The sequence below is a fragment of the Triplophysa rosa genome, linkage group LG11 (genome assembly GCF_024868665.1).
Source record: "Triplophysa rosa linkage group LG11, Trosa_1v2, whole genome shotgun sequence".
NCBI classification, from domain to species: domain Eukaryota; kingdom Metazoa; phylum Chordata; class Actinopteri; order Cypriniformes; family Nemacheilidae; genus Triplophysa; species Triplophysa rosa.
Window position 1 is genome coordinate 16,855,824 of NC_079900.1, and position 27,251 is coordinate 16,883,074.

A 27,251-nucleotide genomic window follows, 5' to 3' on the forward strand; every position below is an offset into this window, starting at 1 on the left:
AATTTACTTAATTTACAAGTATTTGGCGGTTATATTCTTGACAGGTAAAAGCCTAAACCTTAAATATATGATAAACCAATATTTTCCGATGTATTTCCTAGAAAAAAAAAACATATTTTTTATATTCACAACAATATGGTCATTTCAAAGCTGAATAAAAAACGTATGAGAATTAAATGTCAAAGCTCTAAAACAGACAATTAATCGCCATAATCGTCAAAGCCCTAAAACAGACAATTAATTGTCATAATCGCAATGATTTACTAGACAATTAATCGTCAGCCAAATTTCATAATCGTGACAGCCCTAGCTCAATGCATGCGCTTCTACGTTATTTACAGTCATGCGCATTGCAGACACAGAATGATGCACTTAATGCACCCGCTTCACTCACGAGCATCCTGGACGCATAATGATGCGTCCTTATGATGATCCTTCTGATGTCATGGGGATCTTTGCTCTCCAAGTTCAAAACAGTTATAACACAAAGAGAAGAGATATGTTATGTGTTTAACACAAGGGCTACGTTCACACTGCCACCAAAATCCGATTTTTTTGCTCATATGTGACCCAGATCTGTTTACTGCATGACAGTGTGAACAGGACAAACCACATGGAATCCGATCTTTTTTAATCTGATCTGAGCTACTACCATATGTGGTCCCAAATCAGATACAGGTCTGATGTTTCGCAATGCGACCTCAGTCTGAACGGTCATATCGGAATTCATGCGACTTTTGCGTCATTGTAGATCGACATGCGTCACAATTCTGCGGTGATTTAAAGCTTCTCGAGCCATTCTGTTGAGGGAAGTGCACTTTACAGCTCGGTTGCCAAACTTTAAGCATCAGATTATAAACATAAGCCCTTGCACTGTCTACACCGCACGCGAACCGCACGATGCAATGCAACAAATGACTATAGGATCCATTATACGGACTGCACCGGGAATGCTCTCAAATCGCGCCGTGAGAACGGTCCACTCAGCACCGCATAAAGTCAAACACACCCGCTGACTTGACCCTTGCTTATTTATGACAGCCTGCTGCGTGTTATTGTTGTTTTGCTCATGCGATTCAGTTTAGAACTATCACAAGTTCACACTGGAATCTGATATTGGCCACATTTAAAAAATAGTGTGAACAGCTGAACAAAAAAATCTCATCTGAGCAAAAAATCGGAATTGAGCATTTAGGCTTGCAGTGTGAACGTAGTCACAGTGCATTGCATCCATCCAACAGTTGAAAAAAGTGTTATTGTGTATGAATGACGCACAACATAGACCGCTTCCAGTGCTTTAATCTAATACACTCAGCGAGTACCGTCTCTGGCAAAATGCATTTTAAACAAAACCATAGACTATTATCTAGTGATTATTAGTGCTGTCACGATTATGAAATTTGATTGACGATTAATTGTCTGTTTTAGGGCTTTGACGATTATGACTATTAATTGTCTGTTTTTGAGCTTTGACATTTAATTCTCATACATTTTTGATTCAGCGATTGAAATGACCATATTGTTCTGAATACAAGACTTTTCTTGGAAATACATCGGAAAAAATTGGGTCATCATATATTTAAGGTTTAGGCCTTTACCTGTCAATAATACAACCACCAAATACAAGTAAATTGATCAGGAGTGAATTGAAGCCACCATTAAAATGCTATCAGTCATAGAAAAGCTTCTAGTCTGTTTTTTTCTCACTTGCAAGACTACAATAAAATTTTACTTGTATGTTAATGAAATTTTGGTAGACTGGTTTTCACACTGAGATTTGCTTAAATAATATTAAATTGTACTGCAGGTAATTTGTATATGTTTTAGTTTTTTTAAGTGATTGTGTTGTGGTGGTACATTTTACAAGTATTACCATGCTTTAGTAACAATATATACACTAAAATATGCAATATGCAGATGCACTACAGCTCCCCCTAGTGTCTTCTATAGAGATGTGCAATAATTGCGACGATCTGAAACCATCGCGATGAGGTCAAACAATCGCGATGAGACGATTATTTAATAATCGTGACAGCCCTAGTGATTATGAAGAATAATGAAAACATTGGAACGAGTAACGTCCTGACTGTTATCGGACACATGCATGCTGGATGGAGATTGACAGATGACAGCACCAGCGAAGGTCAGAGTTTCTTAATTATGCTTTATTGGTTTATTCCTCGCATAAAGCTATCGAAATACACGACGTGGAATACAGTGCATGAAAACTTTTACGGTGGTAATAAGTTTAAATTTAATATCTAATTTAAATCCAATAAAGCTTTTGATCCTTTTCAACAAACTTTTCAGCCCACAGTAGCCAATTTAATTAACCAGTCTTACTAAACTAAATTTGCAAAGCTCATTCACATCCTGAGTTCACTTGTGGTGTACGGAGCTTTGAATGATTCACTGATTTTTTATATTCGCTAGTGTCTGAAAAGTTTAAACGAATCGGTTCAAAGGAGTCATTTGTTTGTGAGTCGTTCTGATCACAACGTGCGTTCATACTGGCAAACTCGTTGTGTATAGTATAACGCTGATTCAACGAGCCAACTGTACAGCTTAAAACATTACACAATGATGTACGCCACATTACTTGGATGCAAAACAAACAATATTCACCAATTTTGGCCAGAGACTGAGGCGGCACAAAATTTGACGGAGGCGGCCGCCTCCAATTTTTCTATGCAGAAAAAGCCCTGCATGAGGGTCAGTAAATGACAGAATATTTATGTTTGGTTTAACTGTCCCTTTAATCCATTACATGCAAACATTCACATACAAACAAGTGGTTCATCTCCCCTAATAAAGTCTCTAGACTAGCCTCTTATCGCATGGGGTCACTAAGTGGTTTGGCTTCTCCAGAAACCAAACTGGGCTACAGGAGAGTGACAGCTGATTGAGACGAATGTGACCAGCGCGTCCCCAAGGACACACACCCCCACCCACCTCCAGTCAAAGAAGCCATCCCTCTATCACTCCAACCGCGCATCTGTGTGTCGCTCAGTGATATGCTCTCACCTCAGTATGCGCCTGCTAGTGTGTCCTCTCACACGCACTATTTATAGGTTATCAGATGTGTCACCTCACACATTCTACACGTCTGCTTCTTTTCATCACTCACTTCTCACTGGGCAACATCACGCCACCTGCCTCACCGGCATCCGTAGAAGAAAAGTGGAAGGGAGATGATGCCATGACTGTTTATTGTGTGTGATGGCAGAAACGTGTCAGCCAGTGGAGATCTTGCTATACTGTTAAAGCCTGGGATAAATCTGACGCAAAGCACTAAATTCGACACTAACAAACTGTAGTCCTAGCAGAAAACAATGTTGGAGGACACTGGTTGCTTCTAGTGTGGACAGCTTTAGGGATTCTAATGAGAGCGATTTAATTTTGAGCCACCACTCATGTCTGGTGTGGTAACAATAGGTTGTTTATGGTTGCTTAGCAACGTCACATACTGGGGCATTGATATAGATAAAAATGATGTGGGGTCAGATGTATTTGTTTATTGGCTACATTTTAATTATTTTGAGTGTGACTCAACCAATGACATTTATAATGTACTGTTAAAGGGATAGTTCACACAAAAATTGTCACAATTTATTTACACTTGTGTCATTACAAACCTGTATGACTTTCTTTCTTCTGCAGGACACAAAAGAAGATATTTTGTGAAATGTCTCTGTGGATTTGTGTTTATACAATGTAAGTCTATAGTGGTCAGTTTTGTTTGGTTACCAACGTTCTTCAAAATATCTTCTTTTGTGTTCTGCCAAGGAAAGAAAGTCATGCATTTTTATTTTTTGGGGGAATTATCATGTTATATTATGTGAAGCAGTCTTTTAATGAATGTGTAATAAATAATCTTTTTGTCTAGTCTACATCCACTAAAATCCAAATAAAAGTAAACATTAAAATAATAAAAATAATTTTAATAATGATGATGATAATAATACGTAATACTAATAGCAACAACAAAAATATTGTTATTTAATAATAATAACAACAATTAGTATTATTATAGCATTGTTAATATTATTATTATTAATGCTATTGTTATTATTATTATTATCATCATCAGACTGTCCAAAACGGACCAAATGTTATCTATAGAACGTGTAAAACATTTAGAGTTAGCTGAACAAAAATAACTATATTGTAATATGTATCACAGCATAGCCACAAAAACAAATCATTTATAACATGGTAAACTTGTTAATACTGCATACCCGTGAAGGTACGAAGGCTAACAGTCCGCTGCAAACTCTGCTCAAGAGCTGTTGAGTTTACGGCACGAGGGCTCGCGAGCAGACGGCACCCATATGCCGCTCTTTTATCAGGAGACGAATTTAATCTCGGATGAAAGCAAAAGTTCTCAAGCAAAAACACTTGACTGGGGTCACTGGATGCGTCTGTGAAGAACAATTTACCAACATGCTAAAAGACAACGAAGACATTACTTCTATTTGACTCTCTAATCAAATAAACCCGATGGTCCATTTAACACTGCCTCCGCTGGGCCCTGAAGCTGCAGACATTCGTTTCAGTGAATGCACAGCGGTGCAGGAAAGAGACAATCTGCCTATTGTTCTTGCAAGTGTTCTTCTGAAAAACCTGACACAACTTCAGTTGAGAAGTTGAACTGCTGCTAATTCGAGAATTAATAAAAGGTCCGCAATTGTTCATCTCCTGTACTCAATCACAACGGAAAATTATCTTTGTTCTCATATACAAAAACATGAATATATTAGCGACGAGAGCAACCACTCAGACATTATTCATCCGATATGAGTGAGTCTTTTTTGAAGCAGGTTACGACTTGCAGTTCCCAGAATCCTAATATGAGTCAAGCAGAATCTAAACTATGAATGTACTGTAGACCACATGCTAAAAGATGGGATACTGGTGCTTGACCTTCTCTCTTTTACACACAGACACACACACAATTGAGACAAGATGGTAGAATCCAGTGAACCAAAGAGCTCCAGAAAAAGCATGCAAACACAATCTGATCACCCAAGATTCATTTCCCCTGACAACAACAACATCATTAAGCATGCATAATGACGTTTTATGTCGGATCATCATCCCATGCAGGAATTTTAGTTAAGTAAGACTTTTTTGTGTAATACTAGCCTCTGGTATCTGAGTCTCAATACTAAATTGAGTGATAATTTACCTAAAAATTAAAGTTCTGTCATCATTTCCTCAATGTCATTTCAACCCTGTATAACTTTCTTTCCTCAGAACACAGAGGACATTTTGAACAAAGTTCAAAGTTCACGTTCAGCGTTTTTTACTTCTATTGTACAGACTCGAAACGAATGCAAGTCAATGGATACCGTCGTTATTCGGCTACCAACATTTTTCAAAATATATTCTTGTGCGTTCTGCAGAAGAAAGAAAGTCATACCGGTTTGAAATGACAAGAGAGTGCATAAATGATGTCACAATTTTCGACCAGAGTGAAAAATGAGTCTAGAGCCCTGATTTCTGTCGTTTAAAATGAGCAGCGCATCTACACAACGCAGCTGTACGCATCACGCGCACCCATGGCATTTATAATGATGATCTTTCGGCGCTATATCCTCTAATATCCTTATTTAGCGCTAAAAGCACTTCGTTTAACCCTTTCCACATCGCTCTGATCATGCTTCAAGCTACAGCCCTGCACAGGCCTCAAATTTAAGCCCTGGCCCGGCCCATGTCCGACAGCTTATCAGAATTCTCCGACTGAAGCCCTTCGTCTTTTTTGTACCTCCACATTACACAGGCTGTTGCAGCAATCAAAAAAGTTTTTAATGGCAAATTATTAATATTTTGTTTGGTTTCTTTATTAAGTTAATTGTGTTTTGAGTATTTTTGTTTGTTGCTCAGGCACAGAATGCAGTTTGATTGTCTACCGCGCCAATTTTAATGATTTGAATGCATGATGAGCATGAGTCTGCTTAAATTCCTCCTTTAGCTTCGGCTGACGTCGTAAGAAAAAATTCTGCAGGTGTACGCCACACGATAACATGCTGCCATGTTACTTGTCAACTTGTCAATATATTTGGTTTGTCAGACATCAAACAGCGCTCCTCAGACCGATTGGCGTGTACCGCAGGAGAAAGCGTCTGTCATTAATTGCTCTCGTGTTACTTTGATATAAACTGATAGGTCTGCGCAACGCGCGCATAAAGTTGAAAACATCCACAAACTTAACATTACTCTGTTGTGCTGAGAGAGTGTGCACTTTTCTTACGGGTTAACTCTAAACAGTCGGCGCATCATAATAATGTATGCATGCTCTGGTCCGGATAGTAAAGTGATACTGCTGCGGGGGAGTGGGACAATGGCACTGTGAAATAGGCCCGATGCCGGCCCGCGTTTTAATATATGGTAATATATAAATTACTTCAACTGTTTAACACTTTTTTGCTTCATTTTTTGATGGCTCATGCTCTACGTGTTTTGACTGTTTGTGAATTCCCACTTTACCATGTGTTGTGCCATTTACCATTTATATCAATGGAGCCAATGATTAAATTACTACTATAGCTATTTATTCTTTATAGATTGAGTCACTTAAATTTGCTCTTAAATTGCACCAGATTGCAGCATTTACCTTTAAAATATGCACAATTTTATTCCTAGGGAGCAAAATACGTTTAGCCCCCATAGTCTCACAAATTTATGTGGGAAACACTGACTGTGTCATGCTCAAATTACAATGAATTACTTACCAAGTCATGATTGGTTTGTCTACCGGGTTTAACTGACTTTGTAAATTTGTACGAACGCAGGCAGCAAACGGTTTACCCTGATATCAATGTGTAGCAAGCATATTAACAGCTGTACTGTACTTCTGTTACACTGTCTGTGTGAGAACGTTGTCATTAGAGGAACTTAATTGTACCACCGTACAACCATTAGAGACACACAAATTCATTTCTTGGCTGGGAACTACAGAAACTCATTTAAATCCTTCGTAGGTTTATATAATGCAAATGTCCCAGATTGTTTTTCAGTCCACGACTGGCATTACGTCTGTCACATTTAGTGACAGTATGTCTACCACATCTAGCGTTTTGTCAACATTTTGTCATTGCAGCTTTCATTGAGCTGCTGAATGTGAAACAGGTTTGGCTCACACTGGCTAAGCGATGCCTCTTTGTGTCAATAAAAGTATTCTTAGTCAAAACGCCCCGGAGAGAGTTGCGTATTTGCATTTCATTTGTTTGATGATGTATCCTAATAGGCACTTCATTGTCCATCATACACACAGTCACTCTTTGGCATTGTTTGATTTCAATAAAATTGCCATAATGTGTCCAATCACAATCTCTCCCATTGCCTATAGGGATAAAAAAGCGAACGGCATATCACATCCTGATTGAACAACAATCAAACCACTGATGAAATGCCACGCGCGTTGCCGTTCTCATGCATTTGTTATTGGACAAATATGATGATGGTTTATATGTGCAGTAAATGAGCGGTGATGCTCAGACCGCACAGTAATTTAGATGAATGTCGGTCATTTGTGCCCGAAGATCAATTAGGCTACTGCAATGTTTGGTAATCTGTGGTGATATTTAAAAGGACATGGATGTTAACATTTAAATGATGTGGATCAGAAAGCCTGCGGCAACATGGAGCAACGCATTGCCCGACAACGGAAACGCAAGAATGAGCAGATATTTGTCCACATTATGGCAACAATTACATCTTCTGCAGACATGATTAACATGATTATCACGACCCTGTTGACACATGTGCATGTATAGTGCGAATCTGGAATTAGAGATGGTTCATCAAACAACATTTCACTATCCACTGATATTTCAGTCAATGGTCTTATACTGACACTCCGAATCAGCCCCATCTGCATGAGCAAGAGTGGTGAGGCATAAAGATGAACATAACCATAGAATGACCATAGAATCCATCTATTAAAGTATCAGCAAGAGTTAACAGATCATTCTGTCTGCTCCGTTGGATCTGGTCGCGTGTGATGCTGAACTGTACCTCTAGAGCTCTGTAAAATTACTCTTGGATCAGATAAATAAGAAAACACCAAGTTTGTAAAAGAGAAGTAGCATAGAGATGTGTTCCTGAAAGTTGTTCAGTTTTGCGGCAATCTGTATCTTTTGCCTCTCTATTGCCATCTCTGTTTCAAACATGAAACTGCAGGAGACATATCTATACAATATCTCTTGAAGTAAATATTTTAGCAGAATCATACCATTCAGGTCAACTTATTCAAACTTATAACTTACAAGTAGGGCTGTCGCGATTATTAAATAATCGTCTCATCGCGATTGTTTGACCTCATCGCGATGGTTTCAGATCATCGCAATTATTGCACATCTCTATAGAAGACACTAGGGGGAGCTGTAGTGCATCTGCATATTGCATATTTTAGTGTATATATTGTTACTAAAGCATGGTAATACTTGTAAAATGTACCACCACAACACAATCACTTAAAACAACTAAAACATATACAAATTACCTGCAGTACAATTTAATAGCAAATCTCAGTGTGAAAACCAGTCCACCAAAATTTCATTAACATACAAGTAAAATGTTATTGTAGTCTTGCAAGTGAGATAAAAACTAGAACTAGAACTAGACTAGAAGCTTTTCTATGACTGATAGTATTTTAATGGTGGCTTCAATTCACACCTGATCAATTTACTTAATTTACAAGTATTTGGCGGTTGTATTATTGACAGGTAAAAGCCTAAACCTTAAATATATGATGACCCAATTTTTTCCGATGTATTTCCAAGAAAAAAACATAGTCTTGTATTCAGAACAATATGGTCGTTTCAATCGCTGAATCAAAAATGTATGAGAATTAAATGTCAAAGCTCAAAAACAGGCAATTAATCGGCATAATCGTCAAAGCCCTAAAACAGACAATTAATCGGCATAATCGCAATGATTTATTAGACAATTAATCGTCAATCAAATTTCATAATCGTGACAGCCCTACTTACAAGCATTTTTATAATCTTATAAGCTTGTATATCGAAGTAAAGGACACTGAAACTAGCTATGTATTTTCAACCAAAAAAGTTACGTATTGGCTGCCTTAAAGGGATAGTTCACCCCCTATAAAGTCTGTCATCATTTATTCAGCATTATGTCATTTAAAACCTGGTTTATGGCTTTCTTCTGTGGAACACAGAAACATATTTTGAGAAAAGCCTCATTGGTTCTGCGTCCATACAATGGAAGTCAATAAGGGCCAATGTTGTTTGGTTACCAACATTCTTTAAAATATATTTTGTGTTCTGCAGATGAAAGATATTCATACAGGTTTGAAATTATATTATGGTGAGAAATGATGAAAGAATTTTCATTTTGGGTTAACTATCCCTTTAAATCGAATAAACAAGTACAGCAGGTGAAATTATATAATTTCATTATTGGATGAGCTATTACTTCAAGTTTCTTAAGAACATGTTGCTTAAACAAGGTAATTGTTACAATTATGGCACATTTGAAGGCATTGCATCTTAACATCTTAGGTTCAGATGATATACTGTACTTACTTCAAGTAATTAAGTAAATGAATTAAAATCAGAAAGACGTGCAAACCGTTGCCTTGTTTCTGTGAGTTCTTATGAACTCCTCATTTTCTACAGTGCACAGAGCTCATTTAAACCGTTATAATTAAATGTGAGCACAGTCCCTTGCCATCTGAAATTGGGATCATGATGTCACAGGGTTCAGGTCAGACTGTTAGCGACCTGCACACTCTGGTCACAAATCAACCACCTGCCACCGTGCGCCCCGGTGTCCGCCACAGCTGGCAAAGTCACACGGCCTCCTTACCTCCCATGTCCTGTCAAGCTCATTTTCATAATGCCCCGCCACAACAGAGCACACAGGCTGCCTTTATGACCCTGGATTGGGTTCTACAGCCATCACCCACCAACATCCTGCTTAATGGAAGCCTAGGAATGTCACGGATCACACGATTGGTAAAGGATTTCTTTCCTTTTAGACTGATTACATATGAGACATGTTCAAATCAAATTTCAAGTCTCGGGGAAAGCAGTTTAGTCCTTTAGTGATGATACTGAGCTTTAAGTGAAAGTAGAGACACTGATCTCATTGCTACCCACCTGTTACCCCCAGCTGACATCCAAGGGGGCCTCAAGAAGACTTATATTTAGAGACGAGCATTAAAATACATTGTAAAAACTTAAAAGCAAGATATGTATTATTATTTGATATATACATTATCATTTATGTATAAAGGTTTTTCCCTTTATTGTAAAGCTATAAAATATTTTATTGGGTAGAATTTTTTAGTTTTTGTGAGTCGGAGGGTGGCCTTTGAAGTCAAAAAGATTGAGAACCCCTTTTGTAACCCATTAGGTTCTCTTTTGAGGGCTCAATGAGTGTGTTTACATGCACAAAATAAACAGATATGTATCAAAAATCAGCTTATAAAAGAAACCTGTTTACATGCATATCAATAAACCGGCTACACAGAAAATCGCATTTACGTGGAAGTTTGAGACTTGCCAGGTTTCTCGCGTGCAATGACATCACCATTGATTGTCTGTCTAGTAATTAAAAATGACGCAGGAAATCATCAGAAGTTGTATTTTTATATCTCTTCTCATATCCGCAGTACCTGCAATACCATCAGTATTTTGCTGTTTCTACATCGACTGCGCAGAAAGAAAACTGAGAGAAAACCGGCAAAGGCGTTTCCATGCAACACGAAATCGGAGTAATGGTAAAAAAATTACCTCTGCCGAGCTTTCCCGATAAAAGAAAATCGTTTTGTGTGTTTACTTGTCCTTAGACGTTATCAGCTTATAAGCATAATAAGAGTAAGACTGTGCGCACGCACGCACTCAGTATCAGCTGTCTAAAAACCTGGTATATCAACCCCAATCTATTTATCATATGAGATGTACAATATAGGCAGACAAAATAAAACATTACGAAGGAAATGCACTTCAAGATTTGTTTACGCAAGTCCTGAATTTACCTAATGAAGCATAAAAAGAAAATAATAGATCCAATGACTACGTTTACATGTGCACCAATAATGCGATTATTTTCAATAATCGGAGTAACATGTTTACATGACATGAGAACACTTCTTTGCTCCCGTTTACGTGGAAGTTTTATGAGTATGATTATTTGCTATAATACACAGCACAAACAATGATCTCAAATACAGTAGGTGTGTTACTGGCTAGTTTATAATATATTCGCCTCAAATGCAAAACACCATTATGTGGAAGTATCTTATATTATTTGGCAACGTGATGAATATAGCAATATGATGGGAAATGCCTCCGCAACGTTGGTGTCATCGCGTTCGCGTTGTTTTAGTGTAAAGATAAAGAGCAAAGACTACTGACAGTGAGTTGTGTTAACGGTAAAACTTTAGACTGCCGTGTTTACCATGAATTTGCGCTTAAGATGCATGACATGCATGATATACTTCGATTATGCTTACGGCGATTATGAGCTTAATCACATTATTTCAATCGAATGATTGCGTTTACATGAGGTAAAGTGCAATCGCAGTATTGCCAAAATCCTATTATAATCGCATTATTGGGGCGCATGTAAACGTAGTCAATGTTATCTAGACTATGAGAATGCCAATTCAATCTGAGAAATGCCCATTCAGTGGCAGATGGATGACACTGAAATCATGTGCCAAATGTTTATGCAGAATACCTCAAATAAGAGAAAACAAGTGCAGTAGTGCACCAAAATATACTGGATTTTTTTTTTAAATCAACAATTATTATGTATTATCATTATCATGATTTGTTGATTGCACCAGAATCTGAATACTTTTGTATAACAAGCAGTAAATTGTATAGTTGTACTATTAAACGGTATATGCAACACTGAAAGTATCCTGAAAATATTGTTTTAGTGATAAATTAGTATTAGCATATGTTGTTTATGAAATTGTAATTGCACGAGTATGAGTATGGAATTTTATTTATTATACTACACCATGCCAGTGGCATTGTTTGGGTTTATTTTATAATAATGACTATTATCTTTTACGAATGTATTGTTATTCTACTTTTCTACAATTTTATAAATCCTGTACTTCACTACACTGAAAACAAAGACACTGTATCATGTCAAGTCAAACGAGCAATTGGTTTCAATTTGAAAGCACAAAGCTTCACTGAGGCTCGTGTTCACATAGATCACGTTGGCAAATCGCAGGCAAATCCGCTTCCACTGATCTCGACATTCAAAGCACGGCGCGTGTTTGCATAGCAGGAGTGAAGAAATGTAAATGACTCCAGCATTTCACCAGATTCAGATGACAGATTGCCTATGGAGTCGTGGGGTCATATATTAAAGAGGGAAATAATGATTACATTGACAATAATCCGCCAGCACGTAAAAATGCTGAGTGTATAAAATAATCATTCCACTCTATACAGAGGCATTTGGCAGGAGGTTGAGCCCTGTACTCCCAGCCTTTCTTTTTTAAATAAGAATTTCAGCGCTCGGGCTAATGGGCGGCTCTGCAATTTTATGATCCCGGTGATTAAAGTGGCTTTCGGCACCAATTCCCTTTTGAATGTCACTGTGCCAATCTCAGCGTGGTGGCGGCACAGCTCGCTTCAACAGGTGTTTCCTGCTTCGGCTCCACTGAACGCTGTGCTTTTGCTCTTTTAGCCCACCGAGAAACTTCAGCTGATAACAACTGTGTTATTGTGAAACCGAAGTCTGGTTCCCATGCTGCTCTTCACATGTGTCCAGTGTCCAAACACATTTCGGGCGACCTACTTATCAGCACTAAATGGGTTCTTTCAATGTGTTTATCGCAAAGAAAACAGTGAAGGGTCAGAACATATTTGCCCATGTTAATTTTCAACATAAAGTGATTCTAAAAAAAACGACATCAGCGCGAGAATGCCTCTGACAGCCTCCAAACAAATTGTGGAGGATTTGTGTTGTGTAATCAATAGTAGTGTGGGTGGGAATGCTGAAATATTAAGAAACGCACGTATAATACATATGCACAGTTCATTTGCCTTGCCTCTGTTTTGAACAGAATACATCTGTGTTTATGTCCTCAAGCCAACCAGGATGAACAGTGGTGCCATTTTCAATTTCAACAAAATATTCTTCCAAAACATGTTGGCTTATCTTTTTGAAGTCTACCAAAGAACGTTGTAATGGCTAGGAAGAACATTGCCCTACTTATTGTAAAGTCATAATAATCCACAAACTTTTAATAGTTTATTATACAAAGAAACCTATGTTCAATTACTAGTTGCATTTTTCAATAATAATAGTAATACACAGTTCCTCCACCAAGTAAAAGAGGCTTATCAAGCAACTAGGGATAGGGATAGCCCCCCTAAAAATGAAAATTCTGTCATTATTAGTTCTGGGGGACCATTGACTACCATAGTAGTTTTCTTTCCTACTATGGAAGTCAATAGTGCCCCAGAACTGTTTGCTTTCAAACATTCTTCCAAATATCTTTCATTGTGTTCAGCAGAACAGAATTTACACCGGGTTTGGAGCAACGTGAGGGTGAGTAAATGATGACAGAATTTTCATTTTTGGGTGAACTATCCCTTTAATAATGAATTTGGGTAGTTCTGGTCCTTCAGGTTAATTGTCCAAGCAGTGTTCCAAAAGTGTTGACATGACACTGATGTTTCACTGTTTTTATAAGAAGGTTTGTCCGTGTTTTGTGCATTCCAGACTAGAGTACGCGAGCGGCGTGGGGCGGGGAGCAGATCTGTGATTTTTCTCTCATCAGCATGTGCGAAGCAAGGATCTGGAACATGAATCTGTTCTCAGTCATATGTGACGCTCAATCACTTCTGTAAGCAGCTCTGCATAAGAGCGTTTGCTTAATGTCATAATTGTCAATTAACAATTACAAAGCCAAAAATAAAAAATATGGAGTGGAGCTGGAGCCGAGTGATGGCATAAATTTTGCAAAGACAGTCCTGTCGATTTAACATCGGACCACATACAGTAAGATTAGTTTAAATTTCCAGGCAAATATGTTGCTTTTATCACTGCTTATAAAAGTTTTGAAACACATCTGAGCTTAAATGATAAAAGCATTGAAACTGCTCCAAGAATCTTTTGACTCTCAAACCCTCAAATAAAGTGAAATTTAAATTTGATCCCCACACAAAAACTAAAGCTGTTTAGATCTTAAAGGTCAATGCATGCTACTTTTCAGACTAGTAAGTTAGCAAAGCCCCATTGTGTAGGCCGAATGGTACACATCTTGTGTCTATTATACACAATAGCTGAAAGTGTGCCAGCTGAACCTCAGCAATTAGCTTATTAGCTAACATATGGACGTCCCTATAAACAGAAGTACTGTTACTACTCAAAGACTTTTATTGTTGCGCCGCATTCCAAGCCTGCCAAGTATCGCAACAGGTGACTGCACTCTTTAAAACGGTCTCTAATGTCAGATAAAATTATAACAAATTAAAAACTTTTGAAATTGACTGAAAGATGGAGGCTGAGCTTATTTTAAAGTCACCCTCCAACATTACTGTTATCTCAACTGAATCTGATGATTGTGAGTTATTGAAACACTGTCTGGAAGCCTTTACCCCTGTACATTTAAAAGACACGAGGACACAATTTATACCAGTGTAAATCAACTTCGGTCCGATCAAAATCAAAGATCTGTTTTGCCCAATTCTATCCAGATATTCAAAGAATAATGAATCTCTGAAACACGTTTCTCTCTTAGAAATATTGTGTCTAGTCAATACAGCGATCAATCGTTGTACGAGTCAGTCTTTTCAGAGACTCCATCTCTTTGTGTGTGCTTTTCATACAAAAGTTTCAATAAAAAAACTTCAGAATCCTAAACATTTGAGTACTTTACAGTTTCTTCAAATAACACAATCAGGCTCTCAAACAGGGTTGTGTCCCAATATTGACATCCAGTCAACAAGGCCTGTTGTGCGGTACCTTTTTTGTTTTAGCAATTTAGCAATATATTTATTAACTTTTATAGTGGAGATCAATCCCTTATTAAAAGCCCATGTCCAAAATTGTAATGTTCATTCCCAGAGGATACACTCTATACTTGCAGAAATGCTTCAAAAAAGCTCCTGTGATTCAATTGAAACAACCGAGTTCATTTTATTTCTATTTAAAGAATCGATGCACAAGTTTAGTTTGTATTAAATCTTTTTTTTTGTATAATTTGATGAAGTTCTCTGACACATGTAACAACATGCCACTTCAGATAACATTAGTGACTCAGATCTGCAGAGATGTTTTGCTTGATGAGTCGTTTGGGGATTAAAACCTTCCACAAAATTAATCCTTGCATTTCCACCGTCAACTCAACAATGAGTGTTTACTCAAAGGTTAAAAGCTTTACTGTGCTTTGATGGACTTATATTAATAACAGGAATGATGTCATAAAATGAGGTGATAAAGCTAAAGACAGGCGGCTGGAATTAGGAGACAACGTCTACTGATTTTACTTAATTAAAGAAGTAAATTTCAATGTAGCTCTTCTCAGGCCAGCTTGTTCTCACTAAATACCTGTTTAAACTCCTAGTATTTTTACTTTACATTCCTGCTGATGTATGCATTCTGATATTCTGTTTAACCCTGTTTCATTTTCAAATGTATAAAGTCCAATTCATTTTCCATTTCATTACATCTGAACCCGTAATGTTAAGCAGCAATCAATCTGACTCTTGATTTGAAATGCATCTAAATCTTGAGATTGATCATAACACAGTTCATATTTAAAGTGATGAACTTGAGCAAAAACACACAACTAAAGTATTAAACGTTTTAGTTCATTTCTACAATCTTTTCTATAAAAATACTATAACTACAAATACATGAAAGTCTTAAATATACTCTACAACCCATAATAATAACATAAGAGTTTCACACTACATCATTGAATGGTTTTGTATGATGTATCTCTAGTTTCTCGTCACTAAAAGAAACCCTCTAGTCGTAGTCATGCACTTAACTGCCATAAATATTTTTCAAGCTGATTATATCGTGTATACTGGTATTAAACTGTTTTACATTATTTAAGTGCATATTAAGTTTGCTAAATGTTTCTCCACATAAAAATTACATTTTTGAGACGTGATTTTAACTGTCAAATCTGGTCACAGAGAGTAACTCGCTTCACAGTTAGCTGAAAACGCAATCAAACTTTTTAACAAGAAGTGAAATAATGCCTAATTTGTCTCATCTCACTCCGTGAAAAACAATTCATAATTTCATTAACCTTTTTGGAAACACCGGACGTGATTATTAACCTTCATCGCATGAAAGAGATGGAATTCGCGTTAAGCGGCACAGCCACGATTCGTCATTCGGGGCATTACTCATCATTTTAATTTAGAGGATAGGAGGCCATTTTTCAACTCTGACATGAATTACTACGTGGTATCCTTCACCTGGACAAGCTGGCAGCATTGCGCAGCTGTGCGACGAATGGCAGCTCATGCATTACATGTACACACGATGATTTGTGTGCGAATCAATAATCAAAATGAGCGCAGTCAAGAAATCACATGGAGTTGAGTCGAGGAAGATCCTTCTGATACAGAAAAAAAACTTTTTTTGAAGAGGCTGATTGCACAGATGGTGAGGAAATGAAATATAAAGTTTACAGGCATAAATAAGTAGTACGGATTTGTGTGCTGGCACAGCTAACAGATTATATGCAGGGCGCAGGCACTTGCTCGTGGAATAAACTGCATTTACCTGCACAATGCTCTGGCACAAACATCATTAGCCCGGAGACCTTTCTCGGAGCGCAGCACTGGATTGTGCACCTGCTACAGCTCGACAAACTCCCCCTCTGCCCCAGTGTTTGGTTTTAAGGGCACTGTGGTCTTCTGCCAGACCCAAGAAGCCAGAAAATTCAACTGCCAGTTTATGATTTGAGGCGAATATGCTAAAAGATTTGCCAGGTATTTTATGCAACAGTATGAGAGTGCCCAGTGCATTTTTAGACTATAATGGGCTTTTCATCGAAATATAAACTGACTATACAATAAAAAGTATAGCCGCTTTCAATCTCAAAATAAAAATGGCAGCCGTCTTGACATTCTACAACACTCATCTCAACAGTTAAGATTTTTGTGCTGAATAAAACAGAAAGGTTCAAAAGTCAACCTCGTCCCACTGTGCTAGCTCCGATAAAGCGGTTGGCTCCTCAATTCAGATCAATAATATCTAGCCCATTCCCAGAACAGTGCTGGGAGCTCTCCAAACATCAAAGACCTTGACTTGGGAAAGGGCTGACACTGCATGCACCTCCGCAACTTTGCTGAACCTTTCGAAATTAAATAAAGTATATAAAGTTTGAAGCATGCAATAAATTCTGCAACCGTGAGTTAGGTTAACTACACACCTCCACAAGAAAGACTGTTATGTCTGCTTTAGCATTTATGGTCCGTGCGCCCTCTTTAGTGCTCCTTTCCTTATACCTAGTTAATAAGTAACCTCAGCTGTGTAGAGTGTAGACTTTGGAGCGTCGCTCAGACAGCATTTATGATATGTACGCATAATATATCGATCATTCAACAAAGCGTTAAGATATGAGGTATTTCATCACTCAGTGTGAGAGGAATATACCGTAAGTGAATGTGTTGGCTATAGTGACAGGGACTTATCTCTAGCGAGCGGTTATCTTGAGAACGTTGTGAGGAGGAAACATAAAACTCCATCACACCTGAGTGCTGAGTAAATGTGATAGTTTAATCTGAGAATGGGCATGTTTTGTGTTGTCTTGAGAATTCACAACACACTTTCACTTGCAGCTCAAAGCCAGTTTAGGCTTTCGTTTTACGCATTTCTATTAGGGCTGTGCAAAAATATTGATACATGTAACTATCGCAATATTTTTTTTTTCGATAGTGATACCTCTACTATCAATATATATTTTTTAAATCATGTCATATACATACGGCCAAAAGTAAGTGGAAGCGAGCATGGCGAAAAATATAAGAACGCTTGGAGCTCTCAGAGCTAATGTGTGCGTGTGCTTTGGTTTTCAAAATAAGTCATGGAGTAATGAGTTATATAAAATAATGCTGTTTGTAGGCTTCACAAGTCATGACACAAGTCACTTGGCTACTGCCGTGCATTAGACAAAAAGTTTATTAAGAAAAGTAACAATGACATTTATTGTGCTTTCACGGATGTGACACCAGCGCATTTACAGCACGGATGAACCAGGGGTTTTATACTGCCCATGATCAGTGTTTTAACTGTAATGCACCACAACAGCCAAGTGACTTGCGTGAGCCACCTTATTCCCCTGTGCTACCCACTTGAGGGGCGCAATCCACAGTTTGAGAACCCAAACCTCTGATCTAAAGGTCCATGCATCACACATCATGGCCACTCTGCAGGGGTAAGGGATGTTTTTACACTTATCCTTACAGAAAACCCCCGGTGGTGAACAGCATGTTGTATTTCTAGCTCTACTTTTTACATTTTCTATTTAAAGTATTGCAATATATCGCAAATGTGTATCGTATCGAAATACATAGCAATATATTGTATCGTGACCCATCTATCGTGATATGTATCGTATCGGGAGGCACTTGCCAATACACAGCCCTAATTTATATGTGTAAATATCTTTTTTTTAAAAAGCAGAAACAACTTAAAAAGAAGATTTTTAGGCAGGATTTTGATGAAAATGCTGCCAATAATTGTATGGTGCCTTGAGGAATGCAAATAGCACATTTAATGTGACAAAAATACAAGTATTGTGGGTGGAAAGAGCTTAAAGCGGGATGAGGTTTTCTATTCATCTGTTTTTTTAGATCAATTATCCTTTTGATTACTGGGCTAAAATGACTCTAATCTGTGCAGATTTATAACTAAATGTGCTTTTCAATTACGCATGCTGCTATTCTTCAATCAAATAATTTGACAAAATCATCAATAATCATGCCTGACTGATTGTTTCTATTATAGTCTCCAATGTCTAAAATAACCACATTCATAAGTATAAACAGCAAATGGCACTGTTACGTGACCTCCTTAAGAACAATGATATTACTTAAACACATGAACTGTTTATTAAAGACGCTCTTTTTATAAATACAACAGCTCCAAGTGACTTTCTTTTCTCAGCATACCAACTGTTACATTCCCCCCATGTGCCCCACCATACACATGCATACATCATATTCCCCATATGAAACATTATAGAGGGGACTGCCAAGTGATCCATATGCCATCTGTGACCAAGCATGCAGCCTGACCTAATGACTCCCCTTTTGTTCACGTCAGAGATCTCAGCTTAACTGTCTGTTGCATACACAGACAGACATTTCCAACCACTATTATCATTGAAATCAAGTTGTATGACATCAGTGTCAAATCAGTTAACTTGATTAATGGAATTGCCAACCGTGTATATAGTCAATGATCTTTTTTTAATTCATAACGTATAAGAAACTTGTTTGTATGAATAAAGAATATGAGATTTAAAAACTAAATAAAGCGTAGATTTACCTTGTGCTACCGCCCTCAACACGTGGATGTGCATGCAGAAAAACGCCCACCAACTCCAAATGCACAATGCAAACTTTCTCTTGCCATTCCAGCTGACATTCCTCTCGTGACAATGTGTTAAAATCTTCGAGGATGTGCTCTTGGTATCATACATGATGGCATTCTCGTCCACACACGTGAAAGTCAGTCCGTGAACTCTGTCTTTGCAGGGTTTCCACAGAGAGCGCGAGTGTCCGTCGCGTCTTGAGTAAACACAGCTCTCCCCGACGAAATCCACCTTCCTGTTTTGTCTCCCAGGTCTGTGTGCTTTACGCAGACCCGTGAAGTTCTCTGTGGATTTAGGATCCGATCCGTTGGCGTTCATTCCGCAGGCTCGCGCTGTGACACTACGTCACTTATACAGTCCGTGTAGCGCATGTGCCCCGTAAACCAAGCCGCAACTTTACCTCGCGTAAAAACCGATAGTTAGATAAAAGCAAGCATTTCGTCCAGGGGCAAAGTGATGTCTGAGATTAATGTGTCTTTCATTAACAGTTCAAATACGGCAGATCAAAGCAGACGAGTCAAAATAGCTTTAGAATTGCATTGCGACTACCTGTCATTACATTTATGCATCACACGAAACGAGTCACTCATTCATCGCTCTTTAACACAAGTTCGCTTTTTCCCTCCGATTTAAGCTCAACATAAAGTTATGTAGTCTCAAAAAATAGTATTTAAGCTATCAACGATGAGCACACTCACTACATCCCCAAGAGTCTCAATCCTCTCGCAGTAGTTTGCAGATCCAGTTGAATGCAGAGCCCTACCGGTCCAGATGCTGTTATTTTAACACGTTGGAGGGCTTGAAAGAAAACGAGCAGTCATGTCACTAATATATCGATTAACTATATCAACTATAGACAAGAATTCACGCGGTTGCGCGGGAACCGATTAAAATGCACATGAGAAACTGTATGCGTAATATGCGTAGCAATAAACCCTCTTAAATTCACCGGCAGTCCCTATAAAACGAGTCCCGCGCAGGCGATCTGAATATGATTCGTAGAAATTAATAAATATATGTAGTAAGATTCACTTTTTACAATGTCCTGTGAGCTAAAGCAACAAGCGTGTGAGCCGAACTCCGGTTAAAAGCGAGTAAAACTGTGTACAAATCCAGCGCACTTACAGCAACTTCCATTCAACGCAGCAGCAGCCGCGCTCTCTCTCTCTCTCTCTCTCTCTCTCTCTCTCTCTCTCTCTCTCTCTCTCTCTCTCTCTCTCTCGCTCGCTCGCTCGCTCGCGCCCGCGCTCACCTCCCGCCCTGCTAAAGACCCATTGGCTGCTGCTGCTGGAGGCAATATTTTATACAGTCCTTCAAAGAGTCTCTCTAGTTTTACAGCAATGCCTTTGACTGCTTGATCTGGTCGATATACATACATTATGCAACATTATAAAATGCATCTCTGAGGCATTCATTTCACTTCTTGTTGTAGTGTTCGTTAAATGATGCCACACTTACATTTTTTTATATATTAATTTTTATCGCCTAATATCAAAATATTGCTATCGTACTGCTTGGAAGGTAGCTCTTTAAAATGTTTTAGATTTTGACTGCAAATATGGTAACTTGGCATTAGTCACCGATGTCAACAAAGAAATGGAAGCAAAATTACATTCTAAAATTTTGTAAGCTTACTCCATTTAAAGGCAAATCCAACCAGTATAGTTACATATGGTATTTTGGCCGAGAGAACAGTTTTCATCGTACATTTTTGCATTTAAATTCTAATTTCAGATCCTGCCACGTATAAAAACTTACACCATATTCTAAACATTTGTGCTGCTTTTTTTTCTCTATCACCAGATCACGTAAATACCCACACACGCCTTTATGTATATTAAGTATATTAACAAAACCCGGGTTATGTAAATATGTGTTAAACAGCTCTGTGTTCCGAAGAGATAAAAAGCTCGACTTCAGCGTCAATGCAGGATACACAGAAATGAACTTGAAAAAGCGGAGTTGCATATATTTCCACGCAAGAGTGAACAAGAGCAAATGTCTGAGCTCCAAGACTTTACAGTGAGTTTCACATACAAAACAGTGTCTAAATAACTCTGTGTATAATTTTGACGGATATTTTCAGTATAAATTCTGCATCTTCATTGAGGATTAAAGGTCGAAAATGATTTGTAGCGACATCTAGTGGTGAGATTGCGAATTGCAACCACTGACTCCACCCCTCCGCCTCCCTTTCTAAGCACTACGGTGGCTGACACAGAAGACTAAGATGTTGTCACGTTGCTCTGTAGAGCAGTTTGTCCGTTAAGGGCTACTGTAGAAACAACATGGTGAATTACATGTAAGGGGACCCGCGGTGTATGTAGATAGAAATAGATCATTCTAAGGTAATAAAAACATAGTGCTTCATTATGTAAGGTCTTTATACACCTCTGAACACATAGTTATGTATATAATGTCGCATTTTTCTCAATAGATCCTCCAAAATTACACACAGCACCTTTAAAGCCAATGACAAGTCCATGAGAAAGATTAACTCACTATGTAGTGCTATTGCTGTGTCACATTCTAAAAAAGCCATTTCCCTCTGTAAAACACTGAACATGTTAAGTCAAACTCACAATACAGTAATGTCATTTTGTGATTATGTACAATTATCCTCAGTGCAGCTTTTGAAACTGTCATTAATATGATTTGAGTACACCGCTTAGGAAAATGAATAAGAAGTCTGGCTCTCTTAATATGTGTGGTGGCTGTATTTTGTTTTATCCTGTTGTGCTATGCACTTATATTAAACAGCTGGGACAAAGTGATGTCTTAAAGTGATGCTTGCCCTGGAAAATACCACTATTACAATTGCTCATTTACTGTACATACGGCCAGGGATTTCAACAAACCGTTTTAACTTTGAGACTTGAGAATGAATCATTTTGACTTGGACAAGTAAACAATCACCTACCGAATTGCACACAGACACATTAAAAACGACTTAGAACATGTTATCAACTACAATGCCATGTCAATACCTCAGAAATGCAGAGCAACAATTTCTATTCGATAAATGTTAAATGTAAAAAATGTATATTGTATACTACTTTACTATATTTCATTAACTTTAGCTCGATGCTTTGCAATGAAGACTTTAAATGCCACATATGCTGTAATCCACTTCAGAGTCTCATTGCATAGCATTACCTGCTCAGTTTTAATTGCTTAGATCCATGTAATAGTTAATTCTGTGACTAATTCGTGCTAAAGAAACAAAAGGAAAAAGGATAAGAATAGCTTAAAATGTCCTCAGTCATCACAGCAGGAAACAATCCCTGTTTCATGAATACAGATTATGTTCCATTATTGTAATACAAATAATCAGCAACAGCTCCTTTCATCTCCGCTGTGTTAACAAATTTGAGCATGAGCATTTATGTCAATGCATCTTTGTAAATGAACCTCTCAGTGTTTACCTGGGCTGTAACTGTCAACTCAGAAATGCTGTCAGAATATTTGATAACGCTGTTTAGTCACATGACGTCTGGGTTATTCATCAACGCACAGCGGCGATTCGTGTGATTCATTTGCTTTGGAGATTTTTCACAATCAAAAAGGCCCCGAGATGCATTTTAGACAGCATACATGATTATTATGTGTTTGTTGCTGCGCCCGATTGGATATTTGCGTTGTTGCGGCATGCAGCTGTTTGGTTTCTCTGATAAGTGATGATGCATATGGTGAGCTGCTCAGCATAAACGCTTCTGCATCTGTTTATTTCAGAACCCTGTCTGCGTGGCAAACAACGTTGAGACAAAGCCAGCAACAGCAGGGCCTGTTTACTTCATACTTTTCGTATCCAGGTCCGGTTTCCAGTCAATAAATAGTTAGTGTAAACTGTTTGCCTGAAAATGGTCTGTTTCATATGCTTAAAAATGAAGTGGCTTACTTATTGTTTATGAGCTTGAGGGCCCTTAAAGATTAAGTTCATCCAAAAGGGGAAAAAATTACATTGTTTACTGACCCACATGATGTTCTAAACCTGTCCAACATTCTTTTGTCTAAGAAACACTATTGTTCAGTATTTGAGGAACATGGCTATTCATTTTTTTATTTCATGGAAATGAATGAGGACAGAGACTTTTAAATTCTGAAATTACAAGTGTAAAAGACTATACAAGTACTGTAAAAGTAGGTTTGCTTGTCTTTTCAAGTGATAAATTAGATTTGTGTCAGGATCAGACTCTGTCAAAATACCCATTCGTGAAAGTGTGGGAGAGAAATAGCGATAAATCACTTTTTTTAGTAAGATCTTTTAATTGATCGATTGATCTAGTTCACTAAACAGGTCTAAAAGATTCATTAAACTTTCACTGATTTACTAATCTGGTTACAGTTGTCAAGCTCAATGAAGTGAACAGTTAAACAAAAACTTCAATTGTAGGCTGCATGTAAAGCCAAAAAATGGCTTGGGAAAACAAGCAAATGTAATACTTTACATTGTTTTATCCTATTTTTTAGACTTTTTATCTTAAAACCTCACAACACTTGAAACATCGCATGTGAGTCGCACAACTCAATTCAATTAAAAACAATTTGTTGCTGTCAAATTGATTCAACGCAATGAATCGAATCCAAAATAAATGTATACATTTATAATAATTTATACAATGAATTGATTTGACAGCACGAATTTAGCCTATCTACAGTATATAGCGCTTTTAAAAATGTTTATAAAATGTTTAAAAAAACCTCACAAAAACAAAAAGAGGAACATTATAAGTGTATAATACTTAAGAAGGATACATTCTACTATTCTAAAAAAGCAATGTTAACAGAATTTACAGAACCACAAACTATTTTAATCTACAGACGACTTAAATCATACTTTATAGTGCTTTCTTGTCATTTAGACCCAGTCCTTATTTACTTCAATTACTCTACAAATTATTCTTCAAAAACTAAGCGTTTGTGCTCTAAGTCAGATATGAATCACATGAATTTGGAACAACATGAGATTTTGGTTTTTAGACGAACTATCACCTCTGGACGTTTTCCCCAGAAACTCTCTTTGAGTACCCCGCTGCTCTGCCCAATCCCACATTTCCTCAAGCCTGTCACAGCCCATCCCTGCTGGTCACATTCACAGTTATATCTCAATGAGCAGGGCTTTGACTCAGAGCCATCTGGGCTACCTCTCTTCAGAGGCGTCCAATAAATCATTTTTCCGCCTTATCTAAAGCAGAGCCATGAGGGGATGATGAAAAGAAGACATCAAACAAGTAGTGCATGTGTGGCCATAAGGGTTTGTAGTCACCGTGCCGGAGGTCGGGGTGCTGGATATCAGAGAGATTAGATAATACACGGCCTGGCCTAAGAAGTCTTGCTCTTTCAGTGAAGTACCGCAACCCCGGGTTAGATACACATCAATTCCCCAACTGAAGATCTGTGCAAATGTATCTTTGTGTCAGGATGATAAATGATTCATCGTCATGGCAATAAATGTTCTCCTCTGTTCAAAGAAAGACAAGTTCTCCGGATAGATCTTCCTAGAGTGTGTGTATCTATTTCTGCAAAAAATCTGCAACCCGATTTCTGATTGGCTGCCACCGTCATAATTGCAAGAGCGATGTCATATGGCAGCAATCTTTCAGGGAAGCAAAATTGCAATGCTTTTGTTGTATCTGTTTTGTTTGAAACACACTAGGAACTCTAAACAAGTCTGCCTTCGTCTGTCGCCTTGATAAACAGCCTCTATTACTCATTATGAGGCTTGACTGACTGTCTTCTTGCCAAACTCAGTATGGCTCATAACAGACCAAGCAGATGCAGAAAATCCTTCATCTCGCAATGGAGGAAAGACACCGCTGTGAGCTACAGTGCAATCTGGATGAGAGAACAAACTTCCCTGCGAGCGCCGGCGAGCATGGCTAACATATTGGTTAGGGAATAATTACTTTATGCAAATGTGTGTGGGTGCATCTGACACCCTATATGAATGACCCTGAAAAGCTGCGATGTTTATTGCGGTCCGACACAACCTAGCTGGCACTGCACATACCGTGAGGCTTAAATGTGTGGGTGCTCTTTGGTGTATAATCATCGAGTCGTGGTGCGCAAGCATGTACGTGTAGGAGTTACTACAGCAGTCTGTTAGGAGATAAAATGCTATATGAATAAAGTCCTGTTTTGATGGCTTACCAGATGCATCAACTAATGAGTCTTTATCCATTTAATTCAAAACTTCTTGAACATTACAAGTATTTTGTAATGCACAATTAAAGGATAATATTCTTCACATTTGAATGAAAACTGTGACATGCCCACATATGCAGATCATGTTTTATTTCAAATCTTGCCACCGTTTAGCTAAACTCTGATAGAGCCTTGACAAACCATTGAGGTGCAATATAAAAGGAAGCACAGCACAACAGTGCCCCCTTTGGCACAATAGATGAACTGCACCCATCGAACCTCCTGTCTCATCTTGGCTGTAAATACATCCCTGTGGCTAATGCAATGCTCTCAAATATAAAAAGACTAGACAAGGCGTTTTTAAGCCATTCCAGACACAGATACATCCTTGCTGTGATCTGTGTTTATCCATTTCTTTGCATAACAAATTAGTGTTTTTCTGTTTGCATTGCTTTCCTGTTTATCGTCATTCCTCCGTGAAAGCACGCAGAAGCCTGCATTTAAATTCCACTTCTTCGTCGGAAGCTCCCGGGACCTATCTGAACTCATTCCCAGTTATGAATAAGCGAACAAGCGTCGAAAAAAATCCAGTTGGTTTACTCGTCTCGTCGTCCGTGTCTTGTTATGATTCGCCGCCCTGACGGAGGTCACCCAGCATGTCTCGCTGTGATAAAATGAATCCACCCAATCCAATCCGCGCACAATCTCCTTGTTTGATTAGACATGAACTGCTGGTTCAACAAAGGCCATAAACCAATCACAGGGGGCAACAGGCTGGCCACCCACTTTGCAGGCTCCGTTGAAGTAAGTTAGTGTGCATTAGATGGGTGTGAATGTGTGACCTGAATGCTGCCGCGGGGACGCATCGAAGTCACCCTGATGGTTTCGTTTACCTCTGATAAAATTTATCAGCCGCACATTTTGGTCTGCTCTCCAGGGGATAATAACTTATCAGGGAAAGCACTCGGAAATGTAATTAATTCAGCAAAGAATGCCCCCGAATAACATTTGACCCCGAATTCACGGTGGGAAACGTGCGTTCCCCGTCGTCACTTCGGCGGGTACGTTCAGTCCTTCAAACATGGAATGCATGAACAATCAACGGAAGTGTCTGCCTTGTTTATTTATATAGTAAGGAGATTTCAGCTGGTTCTCAAAATAAAATGTTTTTGGTTGCCAAAGTTTTTTGTGGTTTATACAGTACCTATTGTGCAGTTTAACAACTAGCTTAAAGTGATAGTTCACCCAAAAATGAAAATTCGGTCATCATTGACTTACCCTCTTGTCATCAAACCTGTATGACTTTCTTTCTTCCGCAGAACACAAAAGAAGATATTTTGAAGAAAGTTGGCAACCGAATAGCACTGGTCCCCAATCGCTTCAATTGTATGGACAATGCAATTGCAAGTGAATGGGGGCCAGTTAACAACATTCTTCAAAATATCTTCTTTTGTGTTCTGTGGAAGAAAGAAAGTCATACAGGTTTTAAATGACAAAATAGGGTGAGTAAATGATGACAGAATTTTTATCTTTGGGT

General features: G+C 38.2%; 1 protein-coding gene across 1 annotated transcript in view; it reads right to left on the reverse strand.

Moving 5' to 3' along the window:
- The window catches only part of sdk1a (sidekick cell adhesion molecule 1a), a 295,667-nt gene extending 274,949 nt beyond the window's left edge, over positions 1-20,718 (reverse strand). The window contains exon 1 of the mRNA XM_057345051.1: positions 19,525-20,718. Coding sequence (XP_057201034.1) covers positions 19,525-19,888 — 364 coding nt within the window. The 5' untranslated portion in view covers positions 19,889-20,718. The remainder of the gene's footprint in view (positions 1-19,524) is intronic.
- Positions 20,719-27,251: the final 6,533 nt, after the last annotated feature.